The sequence below is a fragment of the Anticarsia gemmatalis genome, chromosome 9 (assembly GCF_050436995.1).
Source record: "Anticarsia gemmatalis isolate Benzon Research Colony breed Stoneville strain chromosome 9, ilAntGemm2 primary, whole genome shotgun sequence".
In the NCBI taxonomy this organism is placed as follows: Eukaryota; Metazoa; Arthropoda; class Insecta; order Lepidoptera; family Erebidae; genus Anticarsia; species Anticarsia gemmatalis.
In genome coordinates this window covers 8,968,913-8,982,196 of record NC_134753.1, presented here as the reverse complement: position 1 = coordinate 8,982,196, position 13,284 = coordinate 8,968,913, and the positions used below count along the sequence as shown (strand labels likewise).

Sequence of the window (13,284 nt, the reverse complement as noted above, 5' to 3'; positions counted from 1 at the left end):
CTAACGCATCTCTCAGACTCTTACGTATATCAAACAAATGCCTAAATTTGTTTAATTCGGATATCCAACTCAAGATTCCCGCGCTGAATTACCTGATATTACTGACGTTAGGCACAAAGTAGCGGACATTTTCAATAATAATAGTAATTTATATTAATTACTAATATGTATAGAATAGTAAAATCAATAGGTACCTACATTATTATAAAATAAAGTTCATCGCCAAGTTTGTCTGTCTGTTCCCGATAACGATGTTCTTTACGGATTTTCATATGATAGTTTTTACCAATAGATTGACTGATTCCCGATTAAGGTTTTGTGTTAAACATTTCTATGTGTTTGTACCTACTTTCATGAAATTGCCAATTTTAATTTTATGTAAATAAATGATATCATTTTATTTTAACCCGGGTGAATCCGGGGCGGGCTTCTAGATTGATATTAATCAATGAAAAACCTGATGAGGTTGCCTGACTGGATCGAAACCGAGATCTAGAAATCAGCCGTCGCATACACTACCGACCGCACCACAGAGGGAGTCTAGTGAGCGTAAAGTAATAAAATAATATAGGTAATTATACATCACTTAATTATAAACTGATGAACTATGGGCCGCTTTTTAATAGAGTAGGTATTTCGCGGTAAGAGCTGCCTATAACCTAATTTGAACCCTATAAACAGAATTATATGAACTAAGTATATTTAGTTTCAGCTGTAACAATAATAAAACCTCACTCAGGGTGACCAAATACGTATGAACATTTTTGTTGGGTTTTTCTTCTTCTGAATTTGAGAGTAAGTATAATTGTAGTAAGTAAGTATTCATAAGAAAAACAATACTTACAACATGAGAAGTTCACTTTGCGCTACTTGCGTACTCAACAGGATCAGCAGTCGCGGCAGCAGCCAAGGGACAGAGCCTGATGTGCTTAGATCATGGGACAGCGAACAAGGGTATCGACATCGACCCATTTGCATTTCTCCCAGGCCAAATATTATTTCGTATTCTTAAAAATATTTTATATAAATTACTGTTTATGGTTTTTATCGATAAATAGAGCATCATTTTACATCACTAAACATTTTTTTATTACTTTTTTGACAGATGACATATGTGACAAATAAATGACGTCTACGAATTTGATTCTATTGAAATTTTATTTATCAACATCAGCTACATAATAATAAAGTTTATGTCTCACTTGTTTCAAAGAACATAGTTATTAAAAATAAAAAATTGTGTAAAAATTGCTTGATGCCCACCTAAAGGCTATAAATTAATTAATTACACGGGCCAAACAAAACTTGTGATAAACAAAATGTCGAAACAAAGTATTATGTTTCATCCTATCATCAGTTCTATTCAAAGAATAGCACTTTATGAAACCAAAGCGGTGAGCATCTACATAGGTATAAAGCTATAAACATGCTAGGTAGATATTCAGGTACTACTAAAACTAGCGGTGTGGTCTGCATACAACAATAAGCTTATCTACATCTAGTACCTAGAAGACTCATATGAGTCTTCTAGGTACTGCTTGTCTTGTGGTTAATTACTTTAACAACAGTAATTCAATATTATCGTTCTTTTCACAGAGATTTTATTTAATTGGCTCAAATAACACAGAAACGAGATTCCGTGTTCTCAAAATAGATAGAACAGATCCTAGAGAGCTGATACTGGTTGATGACAAGGTGGAGTATAATAAACAAGAAATACATCAGCTGCTCAATATGATAGGGTTTGGCAACAGGACAGGAAGGACTGCTGGCCTTAATAAACTTGTGTCAGCTTTTGGGATTGTTGGTAAAGATCCTAATGTTATCTAAATAATATTATTATGTCCACCCACTTTTTTTATCTCTCCTGAATATAGTATACAATTTATCTAAAAGTATTTTGTAATCAGATATGATAGTCAATAGTTATATTTATCCTTATTGAAATATACATTCTTAAATTTCCAGGATTCATAAGATTCCTTGAAGGATACTACATAATCCTAGTCACAAAAAGAAGGAAAGTTGCAGTCATTGGCTCACACACTATCTACAAAATAGAAGATACAGCCACTATATACATTCCATATGAGAGTAACAAACCTCTTCACCCAGACGAACAGAGATACTTGAAGATGTTTCTAGCCATAGACCTCTCAACTAACTTTTATTATAGCTATAGCTATGACATAACACACACATTACAAATGAATATGGCTCCTCCAAGGAAACTGGCTCCTGCATTGTTTCCTAAACCAGTGACTGCAGCTGTATACCATTCCAATTTGAAGTCAAACTCAGCTTATGAAGAAGAGAAGTGTGAATGTCACAAATATGATGAGGATGATGAAGACATCTTTGAAACTTGGAAAAGTCAATTGGAACAGAGACAAAAGACAGGGTAATTGGTATTTTGTTATTTGCTTTTTATGGAAGTGATTAACACTCTCAGTGCCATGTGGTCCACTGGCCGCCCACATAAGAAAATACTTATATACGCATGGAGCTGAGAGTGTTAAGAATAATCATATCTTCAAGAAAAAGGTTTATGAGTTACTTGAACTGAGCTCATTTTCACTGACAGAATTAATTTATTATTTGCTTAAAGTTAATTACATTCACCTTAGCATTTAGGTCAAAACAAATAATTTAATTTATCTTTGTAGGCACCCGCCTCAAAGGTTAGACTTTGGAGTGCGCACTGTACCAGAATGGCGATTTGTATGGAACAGTCACTTACTGTCAGCAGTACACTCACACTTACATCCAGATTGGATACTATACATTGTACATGGGTTTATAGAACAGAGCAATTTAAATATATTTGGCCGACCTGTGTATCTAACACTTATTGCTAGAAGGAGCAATAGATATGCTGGAACAAGGTTCTTGAAAAGAGGTGCGAATATGCATGGAGATGTGGCTAATGAAGTGGAAACTGAGCAAATTGTACATGACTCTATGGTGTCATCATTTGCTGCTGGCAGGTAAGAAAAACAAGATTTTGTCACACATAAATGTATATTCTTTGTTTATTTTTATAACACCACATTAATTACCCAGAGGTGTATGTAATTTACTCACATTACTCACAAAGTTAATGTTCTTCTGTTATATTTTGTTAGGTTTAGTTCATTTGTCCAAATGAGAGGCTCAATACCAAGTTACTGGTCTCAGGATGTCTCCAAAATGGTGCCGAAGCCAGCAATATCAATAGATCTGAGCGACCCGTTTGCTGAAATACCTGGCAAGCATTTGAACAACATGATGAGAAGATATGGATCACCATTGATCTTCTTGAACTTGGTCAAGAAGAAGGAAAAGAAGAAGCATGAATCTTTGTTGACTGATGTGATAAGCAGTGGTGTTAAGTACTTGAATCAGTTCTTACCGCCTGAGCATGCTATACAGTACTATCATATGGACATGGCTAGAGTAAATAAGGAGTCTGATGCTAAAGTGTTAGACAAGTAAGTGTTGTTTTTATAACTTATAGTATTTCGTAGATCTACTGCATATAGTGGGCCCATCGTACCCACAGCATCTACACAATGCACAAGAGCCCATAATAAAGTAGGCACTGGTAACCAATTTTCTAAAGCTTAAAAAAGCTCTTTTTTTCAGTATCAATGTAAAAGACCTATTTTAACACTTTCAGATTATCGGCTATAGCCCGCACAGTGGTACGCAGAACGGGTATATTCCTGAGTTGTCGAGGGTACGGCGAAGAGACCGGCGTGGAAGGTCATCAGGGCGGACGACTGCAGACCGGCCTCGTTCGCGTCAACTGTGTCGATTGTCTAGATAGAACCAATACAGCACAATTTGCTATCGGAAAATATGTATTGGCACATCAGGTATTAAAAAACAGTTATAACAGCTTTCATAAAAAAAAGAAAAAGAAGAAAAGAACAGAATGTTTCATTCTATTTTCAAACGTTTATTTTTCTTTTTCAGTTGTATGCTTTAGGGCTTATAGGCCAGCCAAATATAGAATTTGATTCAGATTGCGCAAGACTCCTTGAAGGATTGTATGAAGATCATGGTGATACTTTAGCTTTACAATATGGTGGATCTCAATTAGTACATAGGTATGAATGAATTTAAAATAAACATTTTATTATTAGCATTAAATAAATAGAAGCTGCATAGCACCCAAATTATGGTTGCCTTATATTAAACCATTTCCAACAACTTAATACATAGATACGCTTTAAGTTTTCGGACTATAAGCATTTTTTTTGTTTTCAGAATAAAAACTTATCGTAAAACAGCTCCTTGGTCATCTCACGGTAACGACATCATGCAAACGTTGAGTCGTTATTACTCCAACACATTCTCTGACGCCGAGAAGCAGAATACAATGAATTTGTTCCTGGGTCTGTTTGTACCAGACCCGACGAAGCCAGCTATATGGGAGTACCAGAGTGACTATTATTTACATCACCCTGAAGCTATTGTTTACATTCCACGTAACAGGTTAGTGTTTAGACAGTATGAAAGCTGTATAAAAAAATTGTTTAGAAAGCAACTGATATTTGATGTGTCACAACTACTGTTCTTGCTTCAAGGCTGCATTGCGTCTATTTCGAATGAGAGATAAACATATGGAAATATGTTTTTGGGAATGATCATTTATCGATACTGTTAATTCAAAAACAAATGTTACATCGCAAAAAATCAAGCTTAAAGAAAGAGAAAAATGTTGGTTGCATGATGTACAAAACTATACATATTTAAACAAAGCAATTTCCAGATCTCTAACAAAATGGTGGGACGACGATGTTTTACGTCACCTGCCCCTTCCATGCAATGAAATGCGTAAGCTTTGCTGCGAGATCATCGGCATGCAGGGCGACAGTAGCAGTACTATTGAGATGGTGGACCCCTACCACGACTACAACAGACCGTTCGAGTACACGGTGTTGATGGAATGCTTCGAGTTTAAGGTACTATTTACACGTCATGTTGTCTCTAACGCGATCTTAACTCGCGTTTAGATGGATTGTCCAATATAGAATAGTTATTTTTAATATGCTTGATCAGCAAACTACTTATTATTGCTTTTACAATGTTCACCAACTTCTCAACTGCAAAAGAACTTGGTATTATAAAATTATGGTAAAAGACTTAACTACATGTATTGTTGCAGATGTTTCACACTCTACGTGACCTGGCTCCTACATTCTCAGAAAGTTTTAGTCCGTTTGTAGTTCGGGGTCGATCTATGGGACAAACAAAAGGACCGACATCTAAGAATCCTGTCATTAGTGGCAGATCCAGCATTACATCTAATAATTCTAGCGAGTACGTATAACATAAAATAAAACGCGATTCAGGATAGTAGTGCTATTCCATAACAGTTCTGGTTTAAGCCGCTAGATGGTGTTATTATATTTACCTCACATTTTACCATCTTATTTGTACTTTTTAATAATTTATGTTCCAGCCATTACAAACGTGCGAACTATGTACATCATGAATGTGATAATATAATAATTCGTCCATAAGATCTGTAAGTGCGAGTGAAAGAGTCGAATAAAAAGGCGTTGAATGTAAAGCCCACGTTTGTAATGGCACGATTATTGTTAAATGTTTTTATTAATATGTGTTCAATTTTCAGTTCCAATGGTGATTCTTCCTCTGATGATGATTTGACAAATTCTACATTGACCTCTCGTCTGCCAGTCCCCTCACCGCTCACAGTTGTGGCAAAAATATTAAAAGCAAAAGACACTGATGAAGTGCCACTGTTCCCCGCTATCAAACGTAGGAATAGAATACCACTGAGTGACCCCAGTACACGTGATATGATTATGTGAGTATTAACAAATAGAACAGTATAGTATTTACTAAATAATAGAGAGAGACATTTAAAGCTGTTTAGTTAGAGAGCAAAGATATTAACGCTTAATTATCAAAACCACAATTTATGCATGCAGTTTATGTTTGTTAAAACATTTGTCCCTAAAGTCTGCTTTGTTTTTCAGGTACAAGCGCTATGTGAACTTTGAAAAACGTTCAAATCCTCGCTACAAGTCTGATATTCACGTCGTTATGACGGTAAATAGTGCATTTACCATAGACAGCTCTGTTGATGTCATACCGCCAACGGTGTCGAAGACATCTAGAGAAATATACCAAGACTATGTACAACGCAATACTGGCAGAATCAAAGTGAATACAGCTTCAATCGCAGCATATAAAAAATATGTTAATTTTAGCCTGTGAAAATACCTATATCGCTGTTATTTTTATGATTCCAAAGTTTATAATAATCTGCTTATTTATTAATATATAACTAAAATAAAATGTAATGTATTCATATTATTACTGACTTTTAATATTGGCATATCAGCTTCATGACAAAATATGTGATTTTTCGGTTTCGACGCGTTTTACACGTAAATGAACATTATATAAAAATCTATATCAGATACATTTAAATAAAGAACGTATTCGTGGAGTCCCTATGTCCGAGAGTAGTAAATACGGCTGATACTTTTATTGTCTCAATTTTTTTTAAAAGAAATGTCTTAACGGAAACAAATCTCAAAATACTCGGTTTCAAACCAAAAACTTATTAAGTTTTTTAATCAATGTTGTCAATGTTTCAAGCTGACAGCTTTGACATTTCGAATCCCTTGAAATCCCTATTCTCATTAGATTTTTCTTGTATCATTGTTGTGTAAAAGCTGATATCGGGGGGCGGATGGCTGTCGTATGCATGTAAGTGACTGATAGTCTGCTTTAATCATGGCTATGTCAAAAGGATTTAAAGTCCTAGAGAAATCGGCTCCGCCGAATCCGTACAGTATAATATTACAACATCGAAATAAGGATGCAGCACTACTTTTCGAGTCCCAAGCCGTCGTTTCACTGTCACCTCAAGAAACAGAGACACTGCGCAAGCAGTATCATAAAATAGCCGATGCCTACGGGTGCCTCGGGGTGCTGCAACTGAATTCTGGTGAAACATGTTTACTGTACCTGGTGCTCGTCACGGGCTGCTGCTCCGTCGGTAAAATTGGTGACGTTGAAGTGTTCAAAATTACTCAAACTCAATTTTTACCACTCTTCTACCAATCACAAGGGGAAGACAAAGTGTCAGAAGTGAGGAAATTAATAAACTCTGGGACATTCTATTTTTCATGGAATTCTGGAAAACCCGCTAATCTATTTGATCTCACTTTATGTGCTCAGAGAAAAAGCAAGGGAGCTAGTCCTGATAACAGATTCTTTTGGAACAGAACTTTATTCATACATCTTATTAGATATGGGATAGATTGTGAAGAGTGGCTTACTAGAGCCATGTGTGGCTCTGTGGAAATTAGAACAATATATGCTGGACATAGACAAGCAAGGGCTGTGTTGATATCAAGACTTAGTTGTGAGAGAGCTGGCACAAGGTTCAATGTCAGAGGTTGTAATGATGATGGAAATGTTGCAAATTTTGTGGAAACTGAACAAGCCATCTACATAGATGACTCTGTAGCTTCTTATGTACAGACTAGAGGCTCTGTGCCATTGTTTTGGGAACAACCTGGTATACAAGTAGGCTCACACAAAGTAAAGATGTCAAGAGGCTATGATGCATCCACAAGTGCTTGTGATAGACATTTCTCACAACTCAAGCGTAACTATGGCTCTTTGATTGTTGTAAATCTATTGGGATCAGGATTAATAGGAGGTAGTGAAGGTGAAGCAACATTAAGTAATGCATTCCAGAAACATTTAAATGAATCTGCTCATTCTGATGTTATTCAAATAATCTTTGATTACCATCAGGAAGTCAAAGCATCGTCTATAGAATCAGCCTTATCTAAATTTAAAAGAATTATTGAAAATCACTATGATGAAATCAGCATATTCAGTGCTAAAAGTTCAGATATCTACAACGTACAAAAAGGAGTCATTCGCACTAATTGTCTAGATTGTTTGGACAGAACCAATTCTATACAGACATTTATTGGATTAGAAATGTTGGCTATTCAGTTAATGTTATTGCAATGTATTGACAAAAAACAAAATGTCACTAGGTTTGAGGAAGTTTTTAAGCAAATGTGGGTAAACAATGGAAATGAAATATCAAAAATATATGCTGGAACTGGTGCTATACAAGGAGGCTCCAAACTGATAGATGGTGCAAGATCTGCTGCTCGCACTATTCAAAATAATCTACTAGATAATTCCAAACAAGAAGCTATTGATATATTACTTCTGGGCTCTACCTTGAACTCAGAACTTGCTGATCGTTCTAGAATATTGTTGCCATCTAATCTGTTACATACATCGACACCAGTGCTCAGAGAAATGTGTCGCAGATCTAATGAGTTTACTCAGCCGACTACTATCCGCATCACTATTGGTACATACAATGTTAATGGAGGTAAACACTTCCGCAGCCTTGCCTATAAGGATGTTTCACTCGCTGATTGGTTACTTGATTGTCCTAATTCTGCTCTAGTAAATACTGTCAATTTAAAAGAACATCCTTCAGACATATTTGCTATTGGATTCGAGGAAATAGTAGATTTAAATGCTAGCAATATAATGGCAGCGAGCACTGATAATGCTAAAGCTTGGAGTGAAGAATTGGAGAAAGTTTTATGTAGAGATGCTCCTTATACTCTCTTATCGAGCCATCAGCTAGTGGGTGTTTGCCTATTCGTATTTGCCAGGAAAGATTTAATTCCACATATAAGAGATGTTGCCCTTGATTCTGTAAAAACAGGTCTTGGAGGTGCTACAGGAAACAAAGGCGCAGTTGGCATTCGCATGGTCATATATGGTACGTCACTATGTTTCGTGTGTGCTCATTTCGCAGCTGGTCAGTCTCAGGTTACTGAGCGTAATGCTGATTACACGGAGATAACGAGGAAAATCGCCTTCCCAATGGGTCGCTCTCTATATTCTCATGATTACGTGTTTTGGTGTGGCGATTTTAATTACCGTGTGGATTTAGATAAAGATGAAATACGTTTACTAGTGTCACAGAATAACTTGCAACGTGTTTTAGATCACGACCAACTGGTACAACAAAAAGAACAAGGTTTAGTTTTTAAGAATTGCTTTGAGGGTGACATAGCGTTCCCTCCTACTTATAAATACGATTTATTTAGCGATGATTACGACACCAGTGAAAAATGTAGAGCCCCTGCATGGACCGACCGTGTATTATGGAGAAGCCGAAAGTATACCATAGACCCAGAGACTACTTCAGAGTTAGCCGCTGGAAAATTGTTACATTATGGTCGAGCAGAACTTAAACAAAGCGATCATCGCCCAGTCATTGCAATATTAGAAATTGAGGTGTCGCAAGTGAGCTACACAAAATGTATGGAAGTATTTTACGAAGTTGTGAAAGATCTCGGCCCTCCTGACGCCAGTATTATCGTACAGCCTTTCGAAGAACTTCATAATGAGGATACAGTATTCGATGATAACGTCATGGCGGCAGTACTGCAAGAGCTGTCTACTATTGGTGAAGTAACATTGGTACGGTTTATTGATGATGCTACTTTAAGTATCACTTTTAGAGAAGGACAAAATGCCTTAACTGCGGCACAGAAGGGACAAATATCTGCTTGTTCTATCCCATTACAAGTCACGTTGAAGACACCTAATTGGATAGATATAGTTCGATCTGAAATAAACTTATGCTCGAACAATACTGTTCCACTCTCTGGAGAAGTTCAACCAGAGCGGCCGCTAAGATCGGCTCCTCCCACGCCGCGCAGGCAGCAACCCAGTAGACCGCCCGCACCTTCACCAACTCCGTTGGTGCCGTCGCGAGCTCCACCGGTCCCGGTCAGTCCAGCACGACCTCCTCCGCCACGACCGGCGCCTTTAACGCCTGACGCCAATAAATCTCTAGCTCAACCTCCTATAACGTCACCGCCAGCTGACAGCGTGCCGCCCCCGACATGCGCTCCACCGCCTCCGCCTGAGAGCAGCACTCCTCCCCCGGCGGGGCCGCCACCGCCGGTGCCCGCGCGCCAGGGAGCGCCGCCACCACTGCCAGCACGTCCTCGACCAGCAACATAAACTAAATAACGTATCGAAATAGTTTTTATGTTACCTTCCTTATTTATTATTTCCTTGTATTGCAGCTTTTATAGGCTGTCGGCATATTTAACTGAAGCTATTATCGAATTTAATTTCAAAGAGGTTTACAAATTGCATCGTCTGTTATGTGCGATTCGATCGCTTTCAATATGATTTGTAAATATGTAACTGTAGTAAAATATAACATGAAATGATTAATTTTAACTTTTGTTACATAATATTATGAAAATAACTATAAGGATCATTTTACTTATAATTTAATGTCCAGCTATTTTTTTTAGATAATTATTAGTTTTAGATATAAGAATGCCTTTTGCGGAAACCTAGACTGGAGTCTAGATTTTTTACTGTATTATGAATGCGAAGCGTAACCCGTTTGGTTTTGTATACTATAAAACACGGCGCTGATTGGTATTCTAATTATAAGGAAAGCCATTCCATATCAAAATCATAATGCCAGTCAGTGCTATTTGAACTGATTTACATACTTACTTTGTTTTTTTTACCGATGAATAGCCATTGTATTTTATTAGACATAATTATAAAAATTACGGGAACATTGACGATACCCAGTTTACTAATATTGAAAAATATTACATATTTTACAATTGAGATTACGTGACTTTGAGTACCCATGTTATGTTTATATACCTTAAAAGGTATTCATGTTTGTTCTGTTGTAAGAATATACATATACTGTAAACGTGCGTGCATATTTTGTTAGTCAATTTTTGAAGATTACTTTTTTGAGCATGGAAATCGATGGTTTATGATGATTTAAGATATTATTTTTTATGTATATCCTTCCTACAAAATATTAACTTGTCTAGGTGTGTAGTGTGCGTGCAATGTGAAGTAAATGTTTCCAATGTATGTCAATATTTTAGAGTTAAAATAAAATCGTATTTATCTGTATAAATTATAAAATATTTAAATATTTCTACACCTATGTAACTATAAAATATTTTCCAGATCAGATGAAAGATGCAATAGAAACGTGTAAAAGGGATCATCAGACTATAACATAAATATTACAATCAATCATGTAGTAGTATTGGAATGATGACCCACATATTTTATTGATCCAGTTAACCACTTGTTTACATGGTTGCAGTTGGAATTTGTTGTCTAGGATAGAGCACTTTTATCGTTACGTAACGTGCAAGTGAGCCCGTAGTGTACGGTTGAGTGACCGTACATCTTTGCTTCTCCATTCTTGGCTGCATCTAGTAGACAACATTGTGCAATATGTAGTAAATGTTTAACGATCGTTGGTTTGTAAATTGATTATGTATAGTAGGTACCTAAAATAGTATCAACACCTGCAATACGATGCTAACTTGGTGTATATATACCACGTTAGTTTGTTATGGCTGGGCTTACAGTGCACCGATATGATTATCTTGATGTCCTCGCCATGATAACATGTGTGTCTGAGCCACGGGGATGTATTGTTTATTAAGACTTAGTAGCAGCGATGTTACAATTCAAAATACCTATGTAGAAGGATAAAGGAAAATAGATTTGAAATATTCAGAAACCAGTTGTTTTTTGTTTTTATCTAGCAGCTAACTTTCTTTTGTTCTTTTAGCAATATGTAGGTACATTAATACTGGGGGAATTTTCTTTAGATAGTAGCACAGCAATGCAGATAACAGCAATTCATCGATATTCTGCTGTAGATGTTATAATCTTCGTTTTATCATTCCATATTGCTTGCATTACAGACAAAAGTCATGCTCATTGTCATGTACACATAATATTAACAATGTTAGTTCTCCATGAATCACCACTTAATCTTGAATCTAAATTGGTAATTTTCCACTTAAATACGACCAATATTATCTAGAATTCTAATTGGGTGATGATACCTAATGTAAGTCTGGATCTTGAAGTATTCCTGTTAATCTTTGTACAGCACATTGTTTACTGAATAGACACTGAGTTTTTAGAATAATTTTACTAATTGTTATTGATTTTCATTATAGTAAAGGTATTTTTTATCTGATACATTACACGGCTGTCATTGATGTAGTTTGTAGAATATAAGCAGATATCAAAAGTACAATGTTGCAATATACCTTATAACAATGGAACTACCGAAAGATACGATGCATTTAGATAAAATCTTTTTCATATTACGTAATGTTTGCGGCGAGCGTGTTACGTCACTAGGCAAATCAACATAATCAGAGCTCATCGCGAGAAAATACGAAAAGCGTTCTTGTTTTTAAAATAACTATATTAGAATAGAACAGGTAGATATAACAAATGTTTTCATCAAAGTTAAATACTATTTGTACAACTTCACTTCCTATTTGGTACCTACTTACTTATTATTTTTTTGTTATTCTAGCTACCCAATTTATCCAAGCTTGTAAACGAAACTTGCTTTAAAATTTGTCAATTTCCGGAGTCTCATTAATTGGACATGACATTTATTTTAACAATGAAATTTACTGTTATATTTACATTATCTATTAACTAAATCATTTAAAAAAATCTATACACTATTTTCTTGTCTAGTATTAGTTCTGCTAAAGGAAATAGGTACCTTCCATTTTACTTATCTTAGGCAAGAATTTTTGTAGTTTAGAAGGCTGTGTTGTGCATTTTTACAAAAAAGGGATTCTGTATAATAATCTCATTATTTACGATCAATCATTGTTACTTACTGATCGAATTTGATGGTAGAAAGTTCCAATATATTTTGTTAGTTTTTTTATCTTTCTTACTCGTTTGTATGGAAACCTGTGTTAAATACTGTTGTTTATTTATTATATTTAAGTCTCGACTATTTTATGCAGGTACCTGATTGTAATCTTTTTCATTTTCACTCTTATATGTAGAGCAAAGTGAGTGCGAATGTAGGTGTAACATATAATTATCGATCAAATTATATACCTAGTTGGAGTTGAGCTGTTACTATCTTTTTCAAAGTGTAGATTGGTGTTTTATGAATAGTAGCGCTTTATGAATGTTAACGCTGTGTATTGTATATGAATTCACGATATATGGTTTGCAATATGGCATTATAGATACCAGGCCAGTATTGGTATGTTATATAGTTATGAAATATAGTTATTGAAAAGGCTTCGTGGTGTATTATTCCCCTCACCTATAATGAATTTACAATATTATTCTTAGTCTTATTCTCAATATTAACTTATTTTTTTAAGTTAACTCTCGAACCCTGAATTGTTGAGACTAAAAACG

The 13,284-nt window shown here is 35.7% G+C and overlaps 2 protein-coding genes across 2 annotated transcripts; both read left to right on the top strand.

Moving 5' to 3' along the window:
• Positions 1-1,132: 1,132 nt before the first annotated feature.
• FIG4 (polyphosphoinositide phosphatase FIG4) lies at positions 1,133-6,330 on the top strand. Its single transcript, XM_076118514.1, has 12 exons — positions 1,133-1,394; positions 1,597-1,807; positions 1,969-2,401; positions 2,667-2,987; positions 3,126-3,470; positions 3,659-3,857; positions 3,958-4,091; positions 4,252-4,479; positions 4,757-4,949; positions 5,153-5,307; positions 5,624-5,818; positions 5,991-6,330. The coding sequence occupies exons 1-12, from the start codon at positions 1,320-1,322 to the stop codon at positions 6,229-6,231; spliced, it is 2,730 nt and encodes a 909-aa protein (XP_075974629.1). The 5' UTR covers positions 1,133-1,319; the 3' UTR covers positions 6,232-6,330.
• Positions 6,331-6,638: 308 nt separating this feature from the next.
• Synj (synaptojanin) lies at positions 6,639-13,162 on the top strand. The gene has a single exon (XM_076118146.1). The coding sequence runs from the start codon at positions 6,757-6,759 to the stop codon at positions 10,045-10,047; it is 3,291 nt and encodes a 1,096-aa protein (XP_075974261.1). The 5' UTR covers positions 6,639-6,756; the 3' UTR covers positions 10,048-13,162.
• Positions 13,163-13,284: the final 122 nt, after the last annotated feature.